The sequence below is a fragment of the Platichthys flesus genome, chromosome 1 (genome assembly GCF_949316205.1).
Source record: "Platichthys flesus chromosome 1, fPlaFle2.1, whole genome shotgun sequence".
Lineage (NCBI taxonomy): Eukaryota > Metazoa > Chordata > Actinopteri > Pleuronectiformes > Pleuronectidae > Platichthys > Platichthys flesus.
In genome coordinates this window covers 17,806,550-17,828,438 of record NC_084945.1, presented here as the reverse complement: position 1 = coordinate 17,828,438, position 21,889 = coordinate 17,806,550, and the positions used below count along the sequence as shown (strand labels likewise).

At 41.2% G+C, this 21,889-nt stretch overlaps 1 protein-coding gene across 2 annotated transcripts in view; it reads left to right on the top strand.

Moving 5' to 3' along the window:
- Positions 1 to 20,636, top strand: part of esrrga (estrogen-related receptor gamma a) — a 61,407-nt gene extending 40,771 nt beyond the window's left edge. For both annotated transcript variants that reach the window (XM_062387574.1, XM_062387567.1), the window contains exons 6-8: positions 10,200 to 10,306; positions 10,424 to 10,586; positions 15,008 to 20,636. In XM_062387574.1, the coding sequence (XP_062243558.1) occupies positions 10,200 to 10,306; positions 10,424 to 10,586; positions 15,008 to 15,252 (515 nt within the window). In that variant the 3' untranslated portion in view covers positions 15,253 to 20,636. The remainder of the gene's footprint in view (positions 1 to 10,199; positions 10,307 to 10,423; positions 10,587 to 15,007) is intronic.
- Positions 20,637 to 21,889: the final 1,253 nt, after the last annotated feature.

Genomic DNA, 21,889 nt, shown 5'->3' with positions numbered 1-21,889 from the left:
ACGTGACATCAGACGAGCAGTAACAAATAAATCAGAACAGCATCTGAGCCCATCATCATCGAAGTCATCACCAGCAAACAGTCAGCTTTTACTACTTTCAATTTGCTTTTGTGTGTGTGCGTGCGTCCGTGCGTATGTGTGTCTGGGAGAGAGAGAGAGAGAGAGAGAGAGAGAGAGAGAGAGAGAGGATGTGATGTGATGTGATGTGATGTGATATGCTGGCGGGGCATAAAGATAGATGATCATAATTACACACAGGCCAAACTCCATTTCAAATCATCATCATCATCCTCTTCTATCTGTTGGAGTGCACACACACACACACACACACACACACACACACACACACACACACACACACAAACAGAATCCAAAAGCATTCACACATGCACAGAGATTCACACACAAATATCATACACCTATGCATGCTTCACCAGGTGAAGGAGGGACAGGCTTGTCGTGGCATCACATTATTTCTGCCAGTTCATGCAAAGTTCACAGGCATAAAATAGTTATTCATGTACTCACTCTTTCTCTATGTTTCTCTCCATTTTCCTCATGGTTTCTGTCCCTTTCCTCCGCTCTCTACTTTTTCTCTTTTTTGTACTAACCCCAAACGGTTGTTATTCCTCATTTCCTTCCTTCCCTATTTTGTTTTTCCTCCACTCACTTTTGGTTTTACATTCCTCCTCTCCTCTTTTCCTTCCTTCTGCCCTCCTGTTCTCTCCTTCACTTTCCCCCCTCTTCTACGCTCCCTTCCTCCATCCATCGTTCTTAAATAACAGTCTGCAGGGTTCATCCTTCCCATCAGAGAATAAGCAGGTGGGAAAATAGGATTGGAGCGTGCCTGTCACCATCTTGAGACAACTTATGGCCTGCATACACACACACACACACACACACACACACACACACACATACACGCACACACACACAGACACAGACACAAAGTCAAATATCTCACACACACACAATTATATATATATGTAAATATGAAAGGAAAATAAAATTGATGAAATGGATGCAAGTGGAAGAAGGACACATTTTTTGTGTGTTTTTTTTTTTTCTCTTCATGAGTCTCTTGACTTTACTTTTTTTATAAATTCATTTGAATATCTCCAACTGAATGGGTTTTCTTGGCTGTCGACTGTTTCTCTGGTTGTAGGATCCCTGAGCACTAGTAGTTAATCTGTGAATATAAGTGCATGTTTGTACACAGCGCTTTATCCTTATACCAGTGGATCATTTGCCCCCTACTGTGTGGTGAAGGGCTGTGGTCAGTTACCTCAGTGCTTAACTGTCCATTCACATACACATACACACAAATATCATTTATTCTTGATATTATTCATCTGCAGGCTGCTATCTCAGCTGGCTGCCTCATAGTCTGGGTCACACTTTGCGTGTGTGTACGTGTGTGTGTGTGTGTGTGTGTGTGTGCGCACATGCATGTCCCTAAAAAAAGAAGTTTGCCTGTTTTCTGTATATCTAATCACTAAAAACCAATGCAACATGTTCGTGTGCGTGTGTGTGTGTGTGTGTGTGTGTGCTGTCAATCAAGCCACACACACAGACATACCAAACCATTGGCTTGGTTGCTGATGATGACATATGAGTTCCTGGCCTTGGTAATGGCTGTTAAATCTCATAATTACACGCTTCTTTATTGCAATGCATAATGACCCTGCAGCACTATTGGACAATTAATTAAGATTTTCAGCCCAGGCTTTTTCGGGCCCAGATGAGGAGGTGGAATGAGGTCTAATGTTCTTGTCTTCGAGCTAGGACATTAAGGCATGATGGTGTAGGAGAGCGGACCGTCTCTCTGTGTGTCCATTCGTTTTCATCTCTGTCTTTCTTTCTGTCTGTGTATCCCTCTCTCTCATTCTCTCTGTTCTCTCTCTCCTTGTTGCTCCGATAGTTGAGCCTTTCCTCTCGATGCTTGTCCTGGATGATGATATTGGAGACCATATCTCTAATCTGTCAATGGTAAATTAATCCCTGTGGACGTTCTGTGGTCCTCTCTCTATGGAAAGCTACAGAGGATTAAGAAGATAGAATCAACACAGCCTAATAATCTCATATTCAGACAGCGGGCCTGGACAGGGGACTGCTGGGTTTTGTTTTAAAGCCACAATCAGCGAGTTTCTATTCATCCATCAGTAGTGCTCTGTCTCGCTCCCATTCCACAGTTTTACTTCTCATGAACCGTATATCTAGGGTTTGGTTCTGCTTTTAAATGCAAATTCTGTCTGTGACGGTGGAAAGTAAAGTTGACAAAATGTAGAATTTAAAGACATTTTCTAAAAAGCTGTTGATATGGCTGCTGCTTTGAGCTCAAGATTCAGGGGGAAATGTTTTCAGAGGATAATACTCCCCAGATATATACCAATAAACCCACAGATCAATAGACTGTCACAACCCAGTTAATTGAACAAACTGGGGAAATGTAGGAATCACAGGCTAGACAAGAATAGATAGATAGATTGATAGATAGATATCCACCTCCTTTGAATAACTGCTCTGATGAATTGTTGGCCAACTGCCAAAGCAAAAATGGAAGTTACATACTTGCCACTTGTACTCTGTCTGATTTCATGTTACCCGGAAGACAATTTAGTCATATCATATTTACATTATATTCTTTATTCTTCAATTCTTATTACTATTGTGAACTTTTAGTCTTCAGATGTGTCTGTCAGCTGCACCTGTGTGTGTGTGGGTGTGTGTATGTGCGTGCGTCAGAGAGAGACAGAGCTTGTGTGTGTGTATAAGCTTTACTTTTAGGTGAACACATGCCTAATTCCCCTGACAGTTTTGCAAACACACACACACACACACACACACACACAAAAAAAAAAACAGTGGTCATTCCTGCCAGCATCAGCATTGTGTTGTAGGGCATGATGCAGAGGTAAAGGATACACAAGGAAGATTGATGAATTCAGTGAAAGACAAAGTAAAGAAAAAGAATGAAAGACAACAAAACTGACACTGGAAATAAGCTGAGATATTACTAAATGTTAATTTCACCGAGACATTCTTATACAGTGCAGACGTGAGCAGTCGTCCTGACTCTAGAGTCAAGACCATTCGGCCCCAGTGGAGCTTGCAGTGCGATATGCCCACACATTGTCACCCACACGCTCCTTGACATAGCCCTGCTGGAGCTGGAAGTGGGTAATTAAAATGTAAATATTGATATTTTATTATTTGAAATAGCTCCACGGCAATGCTCTTAATGTCACTCCATCTGTCGTCTCCGCGGAGACTCAGGGTTGCCCCCGGCGACCGGCTGCCCCCACCCAAGCCACCCCGAGACAGCAACAGCTATAACACTCGACAGCCATCTCTGTGTTGCTGCGTCTCCATTTTGAGTCTAATTAAGTGTTAAATATTAGCACCCGCAACCACAGAGGCAGCACACACCGCACACACACCACACACACACACAATACAGCGCACAACCCTCCACCTCTGACTCTCTCTCTCTCACACACACACACACACACACACACACACACACACACACACACACACACACACACACACACACACTCCCTCACAGAGTACTCATCTCCACTACAGAAATGGGAAGATTGTAAGTGTTAATCTTGCAGTGCTGATGATGGTGTCTAATGTATGCAATTAACAGTCAGCCAGGGCTGAGGGTTTGGTAATTAGCTGGCTGTTCACACTGATTAGAGGCTACCGCAACCCTATGACTGCTCCACTCTCCCCGAGGCCGCACAGAGGAAAAGGGGGGATGTGGTGGGAGAGGTAGAGAGGGGGGAAGGGGGGGAAGGAGGAAGAAACAGGAAAAAAATAAGATATATTATGAGAGGGGATGAAGGTGAGGACGTGTGGTTGGGTGTAAGAACGGACAGATGGTGTAGTGAATTGTGCAAAAATGTGTCAGTTATTGTTTTAGTTATGCTTTTGGACTAACTCAAACAGAGATGAGATGAACCTTTATCAAAACCTGTTTTAGATTAAAAACCAGAACAATAAAATATGTGTCAAGCACAGGATTGTGAAAATATTTCAGCTTGACCTTGACAAACAAAAATAATCAAAAATAATCAATTCGCTTCCATCTTTACTGACCTCCCGGAGTGAGATATCTGTACAAGAATAATATTTCCAAGTAGAACGGTACTCAGTAGAGCCTCAGCTCCACCAAAGCCCAAATTCAATTAAACTGCACCAAATGACACTCTATTAAAGAAATCAGTCACCTAAATGTACCTGATTTTTTTAATCAAACACCTTGAATTGTTACCATCTGTCCGCCCCACTGTTGTGATGGTGGTATCTCAGAAATCTCCCCTTCCACTGGAGGATAAACTGACTCCATTTTGGCGGTCGAAGATTAAGGGGACTGTGACTTCACAAAGTACGAGTTTGGCCTTGACTCAAGAGTTCATATGCCTATTATGACTTAATACATTTTATTCAATTTGAAGTTTTGCCTACTTCTATTATGAGTGTGGACAGACCTGGTTGCAGCAGGCACCTCGACATGTTGGCAGAGCCGTACAAGTGCGAGCAGGTAACTCTAGTTGTTCAGCATTGAAGTGACTGTACACTTGTACGTGCGTATCTCTAAATGTGTGTGGGTGTGTGCTTGTGTGTGTTTGTGTGTGTGTCTTTAAGCTCTTCTAAATTAGCTGGTTCTCTGGGTAGATTTGTTTCCATCTCGATGCGCATCTCTGTGTAATTGGGTCAGCTGGTGGATGTGTGTGTGTGTGACAGAATTTGCCAGCGTGCTTGTCGTGTGCGTCATTTCTTGTGTGTGTTGTTTCAGCTTGGCCAAAGCCATCACGGGGGGTCTGTGTTCATTTGGGCCGGCGTCTGGCCGTATGGTACAAAACAGTTTGAGATACACAGACACACAAACACACACTGGAAGGCATCACAAGGGAGCACTTGCCTCGCCCAGCATGCAATAATGTGCATGCTAACACACATTTTTAACACAAACATATACAGAGGGTGGTAGGAGAGAGAAAGAGAGAGAGAAAGCACCGGAGCTATGTGGTGTGCATACACTGTAAACGAACACACGCACAAACATGCAGGGCGGCGATGTGCTGGTAGCTGTTGGAAACTTCACGTGTTCTAATGCAATCTATATCTCAGTGGGCCAGTAGACTTAAATCTGTCCCCTGCAGAACACAATACGTGGACATGCTGCACATACAAACTCCACCGCCCCCCCCTCACCGACAATATCAACTACACAATCGACTATTAAACTGTTCACATCACAGTTTTCATGACTTGTTTTAAATACCCTCTCATAAAAAGAGTAAAAAATCATAAACAAACAAATCAACAGTTAACAAATAACAAGTCAACAATCACTTATCACACTGTTGAAGTGCCTTCGGAGACAACATTGGCAGCACACTAGTATTAATGTCTTTTCTTTTCATTTGTTGAAACATGGAACTCTCGTCAAGGATTCCCCTCTTACAGTGCACGTCCAGTTCCCCTCACTGTGCTCGGTGTGAATTCACTTTTACTATCTTGTGTTAGTTCGAATGATCTCCCTGAGTCTACGTGGATTTCTGCGGGTCCTCCCACAGTCCAAAGACATGCAGATTAGGGTTAGAGGTTGAATGGAGAATCTAAATTGACTGTGGGTGTGAATGTGAGTGCTAATGGTTGTGAGTCTCTGTTTGTTGGCCCTGCGATACACTAGCAACCAGGCCAGGGTGTGCCCACCTCTCACCCGATGTCAGCTGGGATTGGCTCCAGCCGCCCAACAACCCTAGACAGGAGAAAATGGATGGATGAATAATGTATTGTGTTACATTGCTGTGACAATGTGTGAAGCGCACTCTTACAGCTTCCAGACTGAGGACTCTTGATAACTGTGTTCCTCTTTGCTGTTGAATGTGTTTTCAGGCTATGTTCAAGTCAGACAGAAATTCCTTACTATCTCCTCAATTTAACTAGTCATCTCTGAAATAACACATACGTGCCAAAGATCTGTTATTATTCCTACGGTTTCAGAATATAAAGGCAGGCGATGTGGTTATAACTGGGACCAGATCAGCATTACATCAAGTTTTTGCACCTTTGTCATATTAATCCTTACCCACACGTGTAGAAAAGCCTACAATAGGCACCATCATTCAAACACACACAGACTCGCATGCACTTAAAAAAAAGCTTCACAAATGCCACAATCTGTACACACACACACACACACACACACAAGTGCCTGGGATCCCATAAGCATCACAATCAGCTCTCACTGGTTCCCATTTGCCCTGTAACCACAAGAAAATAAATATAGGCCTCCTGTACATGTGTGTTTGTGTGGGTCCGTGGAGCAACTGGGGCGTGAGAGAGGGCTATCCTATGTGTGTGTGTGTGTCAGTGCCAGACTGTTGTGCGGTCTCGGGTGTAAACGCGCAGTCAGGACTCATTTGGCAGACAAACAGGCCGCAGGGTGGCTGGGGAATCGGCGCGTGTTTGTGTGTGAGTTTGTCTTCATGTGTGTATCAGATTGAGCAGAGGGAAGAGAAAAGAGAAAGAACGCAGGAGCGAGCAGCAGAGGTTAAGTCTGTATGACTGCACTGTAGCCTCTTTCTGTCAGACCAAATGTGCGGCACAACACACACACACATATCTATACACACACACTTGTACATCAGTACACTGGAAAGTGTTCAAATTTGATTTAACCAGATTGAGTTACCTTGATAAAATATGAAACAAAAATCCTCCTTTCGTTGTCCAATCAGATTTTGTAAAGAGAACCAACGAAATTGAATTGGTGTACAGATTTGTTCAGTTCATAAAAAGTTGCTATTATGTCGATGTGTTCACTCAGTGTTTTGTCTCTGGACAGAATAAAAGCCATTTTTAGTAGTAATGTTGCAACTAGCTTTAGTGGCACATGGCTCATTAAATTAGACAGTGTTTGGCTTTGGACGTTTCATGTAGAACTGTGAACAGATTTCTACAGATCTGTACTTGAGGAAAACAAAAGCTGAGAGATATAAATAGTGGTAAGACACTTGGTGTTGACTTAACTTAAGCGGAGCTACACACCTATCTTTAGTCCAGACCTTTAAACTTTTCAGTTTATTCTGAACCAAAATGAAAGGAGTTAAAGATACCTCGGACCACTGTTCAGACCAACATATGAAAAATGAAGTCCGGTCAAGTGAGTTGGCGTCTGTCTCACCATGTCACCCAAAAATATTACGTTAATAATGTAGTCCTGTACATGTAGCTGAGCCCATCATTGCCCCAGCAAACACCACAGTAGCTACCCAAATACCACACACACACACACACACACACACACACACATAGTTCCACACATAGTACGTGATGCCTTATCAACAATGGGCAGAAAGGAAATGTAATTAGAGCCAAATAAGGAACCTTCTTTTGTCAAGTGAAATCACAGGTATGAAAGAAAGGTCTCCACCCCTCCCACCACCACCACCATCTCTCCGTCTAACAACTCTCCTCCTTTTACTTTCTTCTCTCTCTCCTGCATCTCTCTCTCTCTCTCTTTCTCTCTCTCCATCAATACCTCTCTCTCTCCATCATCAGCACTAAATTCCCATTGATGTTTCTTTTCTTCTGCTGTATCGATCGCTCCATGAGAAGGAGGGGAGGAATGGAGGAAGGGAAGAAGGGAGAGATGGCGTTATCTGTTAATTAATTTGTCCTGAAGCTGGCCGCCTATTAATCAGACAGATAAGAGGCATTGGATAGCTGAACGGCGCAGACAGGCTGGTGGGGAGGGGAGGGGGTCGGGGAGGCACACACGCACACGCACACACAAACAGAAGTACACATAGAGACTCACAGAAACAGATGTAAGGGAATGTAAGCATCAACAAAGAGTATAAACATGTGTATGAAGCAAGAGACCTGCAACCTTACAGTGCAATTATGTTTCTTATGCTCAAATAAACTGTATAAGCATACAAATCTTTCAAACGCCACCTACCCACACTCACACAATCCACATCCTGATAAAAATCGTTGATGTACCTCAATAAGACGAGCTGCACTTTCAGCTCAATAAATTAATCACAAAGCTTTTAATTATTGGTGTTTCCTTGTGTGTGTGTGTATTCTTGCACGCGTGTGCATTTTATATGTAATTACGACGGGATGTTTGTTTACAGTGGATGTGTGCAAACCATATTATTAAAGAACAGCAAGTCGTGAGGACATGTTTTTGATGACATTTACATTATTTATTTTTTTTAACCTTAAATGGACTGCTGTGTACTTAACATGTGTGCCCCCACTGGCCACAGATCAAATTCCATCAGAGCGATGAGGATTGATTGAACCCTACTCCCAATAACAGAGCCCTAAAACACACACAAACACACACCCTCCAGTTAAAACACGCAACCAGTGACACCATTAAGTGATATTAACCCCCCACTCATGTCTTCTTCTCTTCACTTGACCTGAGGGTTTGAACAGATTCAATAAATGCGTGTGTGTTAATTTTAGCAATGGCAGCGCTTATTTTCCCTGCTGACGATGATTGAAGTCCTAAGGACCCCCCAAAGACATCTGCCTCTGTGAATGAGATTTGTGTGTATGTGTGTGTGTGTGTGAGAGAATGAAGACCCCCTTAAGAAATTCACCTCTAATCCCTTCTGATGATTTCATTAAGTAGAAGAAGACACTGCCAGTTGGCAATGATACTGCTTCAGTGTGGTGTGTGTGTGTGTGTGTGTGTGTGTGTGTGTGTGTGTGTGTGTGTGTGTGTGTTTCTGAGTGTGTGTGTGTTTGTGTATAGATCATACACATTTGGTTTGATTCCACTGTTATGTATGTGGTTTTATGCGTATGTAAGTGTGTGCGTGTGTGTGTGTGCTGTCCCTGCAGCCGTGTCTATCTACTGTACACATGTGTGTGTGTCAGTGTGTGTGTGCTTGTTTACAGTTGTAGATGGAAGGAATTACAGCACATTACAAACAACAATAGCCTGCAACGTGGACATAATGAGACGCCTGCCATTACCCATCAACACACTGTGAGATAAGAGCCCCTACTGCACCTGCACACGCACAGACACACACTATCGCACACCTATCATCTCAAAAGGGAGGCACACGGCAGCAGATGTTGTTGAAGAAATATCTCCCTCCTCATCTGCCTGCTTCTCCTGGCAGGACGCTCCTCTCAAACACACACACACACACACATACACACATACACACTGTAGGGCTGCAGCGAGGTCTGACAGGTGTGCTTACATGGGCCACTGTCTTTGCCGGTCCTATAAAGCCTAGCGCGCACACTCATACAGACTAGAACACACAGGCAGGTGTGAATGGACAGGTGTGTGAGCGGAGGACAGCTGTGAGGAAAGGTGTGAGTGGGCAGGTGTTCCATTAAAGAGACAGACAGGGAGACAGAGGGAGAGAGACAAAAAGCAAGAGACTGGTGCATTTAAGTAAGAACGTAAACGGTAGACATGAAAGGAGGAGTTCAGTAGAAAAAGTAAGAGTTAAAACAGACAAATCAATAAGAAGGCAGGAAGAAAATGTATGTAGAGAGACAGGACCTACAGACAGATGTATGTATCAAGATGGTCGGGGGGGGGGGGAACAGGTGGAGCCAGAATCAGACACACAGATGTTCAGTGGTAAACACTGACAGATAAAAGGGCATGGATTGAGACTGGAGAGACAGACGAATATAGACGTAGGCAAATAGAAAGACATGGATTGACACCGGAGAAAGCCGTAGTTTTGAGGCCATAGCAGCAATTAGAGTGTGTGTGTGTGTCTGTGTGTGTGTGTGTGTGCAGCAGCGATTGCTAGCATTGATCCATGGAGGTTGTGTCAGGGGGAGATAAGGCCTGCCTTTCCCCAGAGAGCAGCCCCTGGGCATGAGGGATAGAGGAAGAGAAGGTGGTCAGCTGGATGGATGGATGGATGGAGTGGAGGGAGAGAAGGGAGAGAAGGGAGGAGGTACGATCTTGACCCTCTCACTAGCATCAAGGCTCCTTCATTCCCTCTTTTCCTCGTTAGATTCACCTTTAAAGGCCAATTAATGGACTTTGCCAGCATGACTATATATTAGCAACAGTATCAGTAGAACAGCATGTGCCATTGCCAAACTATAAAAAAAACACAGTGTAATAGAGTAAAAACCAGACTGTTAAATCTCTTGCTGCTCTTCTTTGTTCCTAGGTTTCTCCACACTGTCTTTGGCTGACCAGATGAGTCTACTGCAGAGTGCGTGGATGGAGATCTTGATCCTGCGCGTTGTGTACCGCTCGCTGTCCTTTGAGGACAAGGTTAGTGTCTTCGATGTCATGATTTTCTCTTGCTCTCACGAAATTATGTTTTTTTAGACATATAGCACATGTTAATTTGCAACCTCTCTACCTCCCTCCTTTTCTTTGTTTCTCCAGTTGGTGTACGCTGAGGACTACATCATGGACGAGGACCAGTCGAAGCTGGCCGGACTCCTGGACCTGAACAACGCCATCCTTCAGCTGGTCAAGAAATACAAGTCTATGAAACTGGAGAAGGAGGAATTCGTAACTCTCAAGGCCATTGCTTTGGCTAACTCAGGTTAGAAATTCTGATATGATCATCTACATCTGTGTGTGTGATTGAGTTTGGGAGCACATGACTGAACAGGGCTGGTGGAGAAGTAGTTAATCCCAGGAATCCCCCGGTCCCATTGGACTCATTTAAACTGAATCATTAAAGGGCCGTCTTCAATACTCCACCCAAAACACACACACACAAACACACTTACACACACAAATATGACACATGACACACAGCTATTTTATTTAACACGACATTTCAAATCTCTTACTTTTGTCTTATAAAGTCACACACAGTAGTTATTTTCATATTCATAGTCACACAATAGTCATTTTGCACTAACACACACACATACACACACACACACACACACACACAAACACACACCTCCAGCCTGCAGACCACCACCCACCCCTGAACAAAGTGACCATCCCTTTTACAATTAGCATAGTCGTCTCTTCAGATGCCTGTTAAATAAGGTGAAATCATTAGAACCCAAAGTCCGTCAATAAAGCCCCCTCTCTGATGTATCCAGCTGCATCGACAGCTGACTGACACACACACACACACACACACGCCTTCTTCCTCCCGTGACCCGTCTTTTGAACTTTGTCTTGGAAGCCGGCCAGCTCTTCAGTACTCTTTAATTACAAGGGGGGAGCTGTCAATACAATGTGTTTAAATGGGAGAGCTTTGAATAAGGAGGGAGGGGCCTTTTGTTCAGATTCTGCCACCATCGACGCAGGCGGACATACACACATCGCAGCACGTTCATACGCACTCACACACAAACACACACATTCTCTCAAATCTGGCAGTTTCATCTCTCTGACACATGCATACACACACACTCACTTTGCTGTGTGCTTAAATGTGAAATACTGATAAATGTTTGCTCACACACCTACAGTGCATACTGTCATGCACATGCAGAAACATTGACATATTATTCTCCTTTGGGCTACGCGTGACAATCAATCTCTTGGCTCTGAACGAGAGTGTGTGTCTGTGGGCGTATGAATGCTGCTGACTGACTGGAACAACAGTATCGATGATGATCATGATGAAGATGATGATGAATCATGTGGCTTTACCTGGTCCTTGTTCCCTTTAAGCCCATCGATGGCCCGACTGGGGTCAGAGTCTGGTTTATACATTCGTTCAACTGTTATATTGTAAAATTATTGTTGAAAATAAATTCAATAATAGTTAGGCTTCCTTTCCTTTTTAAGGACAAAAACGTGTTAATTAATGTTACAGAGAAAAAACATAGATCTTTTATTTTCTAACATATGATTTAGTCATAGAGTAGTTTTAAGTTGCCAAACAAACCAAAGAGTTAATTTTATTTCGGGAAAAAGATCATATCTGATTGTTTTAAAAAACAACATATAAAGAGCTTATTTCTAAGAAGCGAAACCCAAAATGATTTCTGCTTGGCCACATTTGTCTACATAATAATGTACAAATTATAATTTGTTTTCTTTCGATTTAATAGTCTATATATAAGGTACAATCTAATTATTAATTGGTATCATTGTTACCACAATGTCAGAATACACATCATAACAATAGAAATCTTACTGTTCAGTCTGAATGTCCTAATTATATAGATTTATTATTTTACTCTGAAAATGGAAATGCCATGTTCCCATACAAGTCTGGCCATTTAATCTCACCCAATAAATGAACTGCAACAAAAAACAAATCAAGATTAATCTCCAGAGTAATGCCTCCTCTAAAGCTTTCCTCTGTTAACTCACATTTGAAATAGTCGCTGTTTGACTGATTGAAAGGGAAACAGCTGACACCAGAACAGGAACTTTGCATCGGTGGCCAGACTCTCTAACTGCGCGTCAAGACAACAGATTGCTAGCATTAGCATTTTGAAGGGCACTGACACTAATTAATTCACAGGATGCTAATCGTCTGCATTAATGAAGCCAAGCCTTAAGAAATGTTAGCAAACGTGCCCCACATGTAAAGACAGCTAAACTAGCCATGGGAAACTGCAGGCGTGTGTGTTTGTTTGTGTGTGCGTGTGTGTGTGTGCACTCTGTTAACGTGTGTTTTAACAGCCTCATGTGCTCGTGCTCATTAAATTCTGCTGTTTTACTTGTGAGTGTGGTGCAGGTCACGGCACAGGCGGCAGCCATGTTTACCAGCTTAATACCAAACACCCAATATTAATCAAAAACTATTTCAAACTCATTAAACTTCAGTTTAACTTATGGTAATTACCGGCTGCGAGTCAGGAAACCACTTGAAATAAGAGGAGAATAGGTTTAGTTTTCATTGTTACTGACATTAGTGCTCTTTAGTTTGTAGGTTTTACCTGCTCGTCCTGCTTTTACTGTATTTAATATTATTATTAAATATAATACTGTGTTAAATAAGCAATACTGTACAAGGGGGCAGCTATATGTTTTGCCTAAAAGATAAGGAAAATAGTAACAAATAAAAATATAAGAAATTTACATTCATGAATGCCCCCATCACGTCCTTATTAATGTTTCCACCAGGCAAATTAAAACAAAAATGGACAAAGCACTCTTAGTTATGCCAGGAAAAAGTAGGAATATTTGAAAACCGATTGAAGCGGAGTTTTCTATTGATCCCTTAAGAATCCAACTCAACCGTCTGGTCCTGCATACTGATACATGCATTACACTCTATAGATCCATCACGTTGTATTTGAGAGTGTGTGTTTGTGTGTATGTAAGCAGGTGTGTTCGCACATTTTATGTGGAATTTATTTAGTCTGCAAGGTATTTTTCAAGGGTCTCTTTATGTATGTCTATGTGCACCCATTCCTTGTGAAGGTTGTGTATTTGTACCTATCTGGTGTGTGAGCATGTTTGTGTAAAAATGATGGAAAGATCTCCGCTCAATATAGTATTATAAAGTCCAGAGCCGATCTCATATACAAACAACAAAGTATAAAAAAATGGATCACGTAAAAAATGCTTTTATTGAATAACCCCTATCATCTGACATGATGCATCCAAATAAATGAGAAAGTAGAAAGGGATTTATAATAAAGAGTCTTAACTTAATTTTACTCCCATGACGTGTTAAATATTCTCCCAACCACCAATAGACATGGATTATTTTTGAGAGGTCCATGCAGTTCACGTATATGGAGTTTCTATAGAGTGGGTGCATTGAATCAACATTGTTATTATAATGTGTTTGCACGTGTGAGTGTGTGTCTCTTTATATTAAACACCTTAGCATTTATTAATCGGTATATATTAACTTATAGCTCTTATCCTCTCGACAGATCTGTGTGCATGTGTGTGTAGTGGGTGTGGTGGGCGGGGATGGGGGGGTTAGCCTATCAATAGTTGCCTTGTGATTATTATTTAACATGCATGTAATCATTGATCGGAGACATTGATCGGAGGTTGAGAGCTAAAGGCCAGCTCACATTAAGACTTTGCCTCCCTAAGGGGCAATATGGAGCATTATTATTGAGGGACATTCTCAGCCTTTACCGCCTCAACCGCTGAAACACACCTTACATGCCACCTCAAAGAGAGATTACAGACATTTGTAGCCCACTACTCTCTCTCACACACACACACACACACACACACACACACACACACACACACACACACACACACAGACTCTCAGGTGTTCCTGCATCTCTCCATCATTCTGTGAGGGTATTTCGTTTTTTTTCCGCCCACTTGTCTCTTTGTCCGTCCATTCATCACACCCACAGATCCACACTTAAAAGACAGAGAACAGAGCAGCTCCTGAATTTAAAGGCCCATTGCTGGATGATTCCAATGTATAGCCCTTATCCCCTCATGGTGTTTCAAATTAAAAATGTATGCAGACATTTCCAAAGGGTGTGTACTACAACGTACTACATTTACAGTCAAACTTTAAAGGCTAATTCAATCATTAAGATCATAAGATAAATAGCAGTAACACCAGATATAGAGGGGGCACACACACTGACAGAGACACATAGTGAGACTCTCTGCATTCTTCATATAACAAAGTCACATTAAGTGTCCCTTGCACAATAGGTTGATGTTTGTTTAAAAATGTATTTTTCTTAACTTTACATAAATGTATTTCCTCATTAAGAAAGAAATGAAAAACATTTCGTACACATTCCCAACGTTATCCATACATGTCCTTCTGTTAATAATGATCTTGTCTATTTTCCTTTCATTTGATGAATCAGAAGTCAAGCTACAAAGCTATAGTTACACGTGTGCAGAGACTCACACTTTAATAGATGAAATGTGCAAAATCTGATCTTTAAATATTACAATAGGTCCTTCAGGAAGGGACTAGTTTTATTCCAATAAAACATACTTTTTTGGCAGAAGTGGGTGGGAGCATATTCTATAAAGTTGTATTTTAGTGTATTTTCATGTTATTATCCATATTTACATTTTTCAACTTTCTTTTTCCAGACTCCATGCACATTGAAGACGTGGACGCGGTGCAGAAGCTCCAGGATGTGCTCCACGAGGCCCTGCAGGACTACGAGGCTTCCCAGCACCAGGAGGACCCCCGCCGAGCGGGCAAGCTGCTCATGACCCTCCCCCTGCTCCGCCAGACCTCCACCAAGGCTGTGCAGCACTTCTACAGCATCAAGCAGGACGGCAAAGTCCCAATGCACAAACTCTTCTTGGAGCTGCTGGAAGCCAAGGTCTGAGGATAGGGAAATAGATGGAGGACAAGCCAGACACCAGTCTGAACCACCTGAGCTTCACCTCAAAGTCTAAACGGCAACGTTGAATGACCTCTTTTTCTTTTACACACACTCTTACCCACACCAACACACAAACACACACCCTCACAGAAATAAGTCCCTGAAATACGTCCTTCTGATGCATCCCCCTTTGAATAGACAAGTAAACTCAACCTCTTACCTGAACCCCCGAAGTCTATGAGAGAAGAGCGGTCACTTGACCTTCTGTTGTGGGGACGACGCTGACAGACTGACATGGCCAACCCCCCACCTGCAGTATAACTAAGGAGGATTTCCTTTTAAGACTATTAACAGTCACAAAACAGTTTCCGTGGTGAGTCAGAAAACGGACGACAGCAAGGCGGTCTCTTATGCATCTAATAACGATGAAGACGTTATTAATGACAGAAGCTGAAACGAGGATGCGTTTGAAAGAAACTAAAAACTCTTCAATTTAGTTCTGAGAGACTCTTGAGACTGCACTCGTGTCCCCCTGCCTCGCCCTGTTTCCCCCTTCAGATTTTTTTTTTAGTGTTCACAAAGAAAACATGTGGGGAACGAATGAACACTAAAGAAGTATTAATGATGTTTGTCGTCAAATAACTTGTACAATGAAATGTTGATGGATGGAAAGAAAGAAGAGGAGATTTGCCCTGCCAAAGAATGGAGCTCATCCATTCAGAGGATGCCAGCAAACTTTACTGTCACAACCCAACACTCTGCTTCTGGTTCGATCTACCGCTGGTGTTCAGTCCTGGCCAGTGAGAGCGCTGCTGGTTTTCTCTTCCACCACTAATTTCACTTTGTTGTGGTTGAAATTGAATAAACCAGCAGAGCTCTGACTGTCAACGACCAGGATTGTAAACCACAGCTGTAAACACTTTCTGCTTCTCCCGAAAATTCAGCTCCTGGTTTCCAATGACTCCCCCTACTTCAACTTTTGCCGATTGCTTTGATTTGTTGAGGACCAGTGACCCTGGCCTCCCCAACTTGTCAGTATTAGCACAATATCAGTGTTTCCACACTTGACGTGGTAAAAAAATTGTTTCAAACTTTCTGAACACTTGAGGAATGATCAATACTTTACAAAGTAAAAATACAACTGAACAAGACCTGATCTTTACCGTCAAATAATGGATTCCTGCTTGGCTAACAGGCTCAGTTCTCATTCTCTGTGATTCTACATATTCTGTCAAACGTTCCTCTCGTGTTTGGACGACTGTTTGGAACGATTTCAGCTGCTCGTGGCCCAGGTTCACAGCTCTCCATGTACAAGTCAGAAGAGATTTCTGTCTGTTAATAAGAATTGTGCCATTAAGGACAGTCCAGAGCATGCTCATTACCCAGACGCCAAACTCGATGGTACTTCCTCTCCCTGCTCCTTTGCGTTCACAACTTCCAACTCGTCTCTTGTGTCAGATAAAAGATATTTTTCCGATTCATTCAGCGAGTGATTCGGGAGCTTCGGTCACTCGACGCAATACAAACCAGAAGGAACGGTGTGCTGACAAAGCTGACTGAAAAACAACTACTGTTGCTTTTAAATTCCTTAATTTCTTCTTATTCTTCATTTCTATCTTGAAAATAATCTTAACAATGATACCAGTATTAGGGTTGTAAATAATTGTCATCCTGTATATGACATATACCACGGCTTTGTTTTTTGTTATTGATATTGTCCTCTTAAAACTGATTCAATCAATATGTCTTTCCCTTTTTCAGCTTGACCACGTTCAGCCATTATCATATATATAAATATATATAAATATAATAAGTAATGTATTAACAAATCAGCGTTTATCTTAGAAACTCTGAGCAATAGTGGTTTTTAAAGGAGGGGTTTGTGCATATGGACTAAGTCTGCAATATTAACATGTGCCAGTCTTACATTTGGGATAGAAGATGGGGATTTGAGGAGAGCTGGTAGCTTCTCCTCCTCTCTGTGGAACTTGCCATAAGCTATTAGGGAACAGTCAGTGTTCCTTTTTTTAGTCACAGTTAGGAAGTCAAATGGACCAGGAATGTCAGGATGAGATTTGAACCCTGCACATATTGTGTGTGTTGTGGTCAGTTTGAGGGTTGACAAATTCATATAAGCAGCAAGAAACTAAAATATACAGTTTGCCATCATCACATCATTGAAACGTTTGCTTTAGGTGAGCAGGCAGGTTTGACTGTCTCATTTGATCTGATTAGAAAGAAACCGATATTTAAAGTCAATAGTTCATTAATACACAGTTTTGTCGTCTTTACGTTCAGTGTTAACATTGTCTTCAGCCATGTGACTGAGTGCGGGGACCATGAGAAGTACCAGGTTAGATCTAGACTACTGAGGGAATTGGTGCTAACAAACATCATCCAGTTTAATGGGGAAAACACCTGAAAGGGACAATTTCATGTTAGCTCACCACTTTCTGTTGTTTGACAATTTTATTTTTAAGTTACCAAACAAATTAAGTGTTAATATTTGAACGCTGGTACCAAATCACTGAGAGTAATAGAGTCAATTGTAAAGGGGAATTCATTACATTTTACATTAGCTTTATTAAATTAGTCTCTGTCTAAAGAGAACAAATGAGATATTGTAGAATATAATTTTTTCAAAATATGACTGTAACAATTTCAGATATACTCTTAGCTTTAATTGGCTCAAAATGTAGAGAACACGATAATAACAAATTACATCAAAACTATTTAAATTCAAACGTCTGGAAACAGGAAATGGAAACAAAAGCTAACAGGAAATTTTCCTACAGGGACATTTATTTCTTATACCAAGTCACTTTTATATATCATTTTTTATGTGATTTTAAAGCCGAATAAGAATGCAGAAGTGTGTAATCTAATATAAAATGGCAACTTGTCACAGCTGAGGAGTGCTGCAGTTTAAGTGTAGTTGATCTCTAACATCACATGCTCTGTATCAAACATCAGTATTACTAGTAAGGGGTATTTTCTCAGCCTTCTTAAACATTGTATATTGTAAATTATACAGAATATAATTCTAACATAAGACATTTTATTGGAAACAAAATCGAGAAAAAACAGAAAAAATGTAGTTCAGCCTCGATGTGTGTTTCATGTTTGCTGTTTTTTCTATCAAGGAAAAAAACGATTTTTTCTTTGTTTCTTTTTTTAAAGGTTTTATCGTTTCTTTGTTTTAAAGTCCTGTTTCTGTTCGATCCCTTACTCCTCTGTTGGGTCCTCTATGACGATGCTGTGTGCTTTTTCTTGTGGTGAAATCCCGTTCTTGTGCCGTGTGCTTGCTTCTTCTTTAGACAACACAGAGTAGAATAGAGGCAACGTGGTCCGACTGTCGGGTCAGTCGGCTAGTGGGGGTCTGGGTACCGGCTTTTCTCACCATGAACTGAACCAAATATAAGCCTCTTCTTCTTCTTCGAGAAATTTAACTAGACCGCCAGAATCAAATGACAGTATTCATCTTCACCAAACTATACATGAATAATTAAATATTTAGTATCTAAATGAAGGAACACCTTACGACTATTTAAAAAGGGATCATTTGCGTAACTTTCCTATAGAGCAAACAATATACTGTATATCTTTAGGTTTAAATAAAGATGAGGTGAAAAGGCCATTTGAGTAATACAAAACTGTAGGTGACTCTTTTTTGATAAACTTGATGTACATAACTGCCTTCCATACAGCTCTGCCCCATCATTATCTTCACTGTTTAAACAGGCAGAAGGAGAAAATATGAAGATAAAATTGTTATTTCAGTAAATATTTTACTTATTTCCTGTTTTGCAGCTTTTTTCCTGGAAAACATTTTGCTTTACAAGGTGAATCTGGCAGATGAAGGACAGAACTAGCTTTGGCGTGGGTTGAATTGTTAAAGAAAAAGCTCTACATATAGAACTTACACATTACTCATTAGAGTGGCGGACATGTTTAGGCAATCTTCCACAACTCAAATTCAAAGATTCTAAAGTTACTCAAAGGTCTTACACAATGTTCATTTAAAATTGGACTCTTCAAACACTACAATTGTCAGAAAGATGGTATTTCTTACAATTACATGAATCTACATATACTTTATGGAGTAAAGGTGTTCTTCTCCTACCAGTGTTTCCTTCTGTTATTTATTTATTTGTCAGTTGTCCAACTGTGCAACACGATGAAAGATGTCACACGTCTCCCTGAGGTGATTAAGGCTGAACTTTAATTTCTGATATTAGGAAACACTGATGTGCGGAAGTTTTCCAAATGTACTTTAAGTCAATCAAACAAAAATTGCTAATTAACTCTTTTATAAATTCTCCCATGTTTGACATATTAGCAGGAATTATTTACCAGCTAACACCACGAGTGAGATTGTGCGTTTCTTTCAGAAGTGTTGATATAACTTGCTGCTCAGAGCCAAGATATTATTTAGATGTACAGGCCGGAGGTGTTTTTCTTTTCTTTTTCTTTTCTTGTTATAAGCAATATTTCAATGACTGTACAATGAGGAGGCAAGAGGTACACTTGTTTGTGTTGGGTTATAGATCCAAATGCTTTTGTATCTGCAAGAGTTATTCTGCTGTTAGTGTTGAATCCATATAAATAACAACAAACCAAACTGGTATTTTCTATGAGGAGCAGTGGAAGAAGGACTGTCTGGGTTTTTGCAGAGTCACTGATAGAAAGAGTTTGACCTGGTCGCTCTCTGGGCGCCATGTTATCGCTCACACCTGAACTTAGATGCATTAGCTGCAAACGCTCTATGTAACAATAGTTTAGCTGGAACAGGAGGAGTTATTTAGCCATAGCGACAAAGCAGGATTGCCCATCTTCCATGGCTGCCCCCTGAAAACTGCTTAGGCCAAACTGTGTCTATCTACAGCTCTACAGTGTTAAGTCATTAAGTTGTATTTAATCCCCCAATGTAACTGCCACTCGTGCTGCGGCTAACCCTGCAGTCTGAATTTTGAAAATATGCAGAAAATATTTAAGGGAGAGAGAAAGTTGACACAATTGGATGAAAAGGATATTTGAAGATTGAAAAAAAATGACCTTTGCATAGAGGAAAAGAGTTGTGGATGGAAGAAGAAGACCCTGTAGTGTTATTAAAAATGTCCGTAGATTTTAGATGTGCTTCACATCAGTAAATGAAAAAAAAAACTAAAAAACAATTACCTGTATATTTTTGTGATGTGTATCATACAAGTGTGCTCCAACAATAATGTCCATTTGTGTAAATGTATTTATTTCACATTGTATATATTGTTCAATGCAAAAAGAGAGACCTATGATTCTGTAACTTAAACTACTATGAGTTCAAACATTACGTGTTACTCCAGACTATGCCTTTCAGGATTATTACAGTAGAGCAATATCAATTAAAACCAGGCTTCCAGTTTTGAAATCTGTCTTTTGTCTCTTATTGTTCTGACAAGTTTCGTTGTTTCTGATATGAATGCATTTGTAACGTATGGTGTACTGTACGTATACTGCCGTGAATGGTTCAATGTGAATGATTTAGTGGCATCTAGTGGTAAGGTTGCAGTTGCACCCAACTAAATCGCCCTTGCCTCACCCTCCCTTAACAAGAGTATGGATGAAGTAACATAAAAACCATAAAAACTTAGAAGGTCCTCTCTGGAGTTGGGCTTTATAGGCTACCGTAGGAACATTGTTGAATCTGTGGAAGAGGATCCCCTCCCACTGTAAATAAGGGCTCATTCTAAGGTGATGAACACATTCATGGTGATACCTTAACCTTTTATCTATAAGACTGAAAATGCTCCTAGCGGAATCATTTGGTTTATGATGAAATAGTCACTAAACCAAAGAGAGTCCCATCAGCCTCAATTAGCTGTTTGTGCTAATAGCAAACGTTATTTATCATAGCATTCCACAATAAGATTGTCAACTTGATAAGATAGCATTTCCTGGCTGTACGTCTTTTCGGAATCAAAGTCCAATGTCGCCCATTTGTTTCAGGTACCATCACTTCATGATAAGTAAAATTAAAGACAACAATGAAGGTTGGATGGAAGGAGGGAGAAAGAAGAAGAAGGAGGGAAGAGGAAGTGGTAACAGCTTGCTTCAGTGGGTGGCTAACTACTGTCCATTCCGAATGGCCCATTCCCCTGTTCTTGCCAAGGGCACTAAACACACACACACACACACACACACACACACACGCGCACACACACACGCCGTAAAACAAAGAGATCCTAAACGCTTAACCACACATGAGTAGAAAACAGTCTTCCCCTTCATCCTTCTCTGTCGGCTCGCAGTACTCTCAATGATTCATTATAGTTTGTTTATAATTTGATATTCTTCTAGATTTTCTGCCTTCAAAATCCTCTTTTCATTTACCCGTATTCCCTCTCTCTGTTGCCCTTACGTCGTACTTCCCTCTCTCTCCCCCTCTCTTTCTCCCCGATTGCCAGCAGCAGTAAATGGGATGCAGAGGCCAGACATTTAATGTAGCGGAGAGCTGTGGAGCGTTTTAAGAAGCCTCTTTCTAACAGGGGGAGCCCTGACCCACAGGCAAATATTTTTCAACCAGATGACATAAAAAGATATTAGCAGAAAGAGAGTTATTCCATTCTTTCCTCCTTTTCCTCTCTCTCTCTCTCTCTCTCTC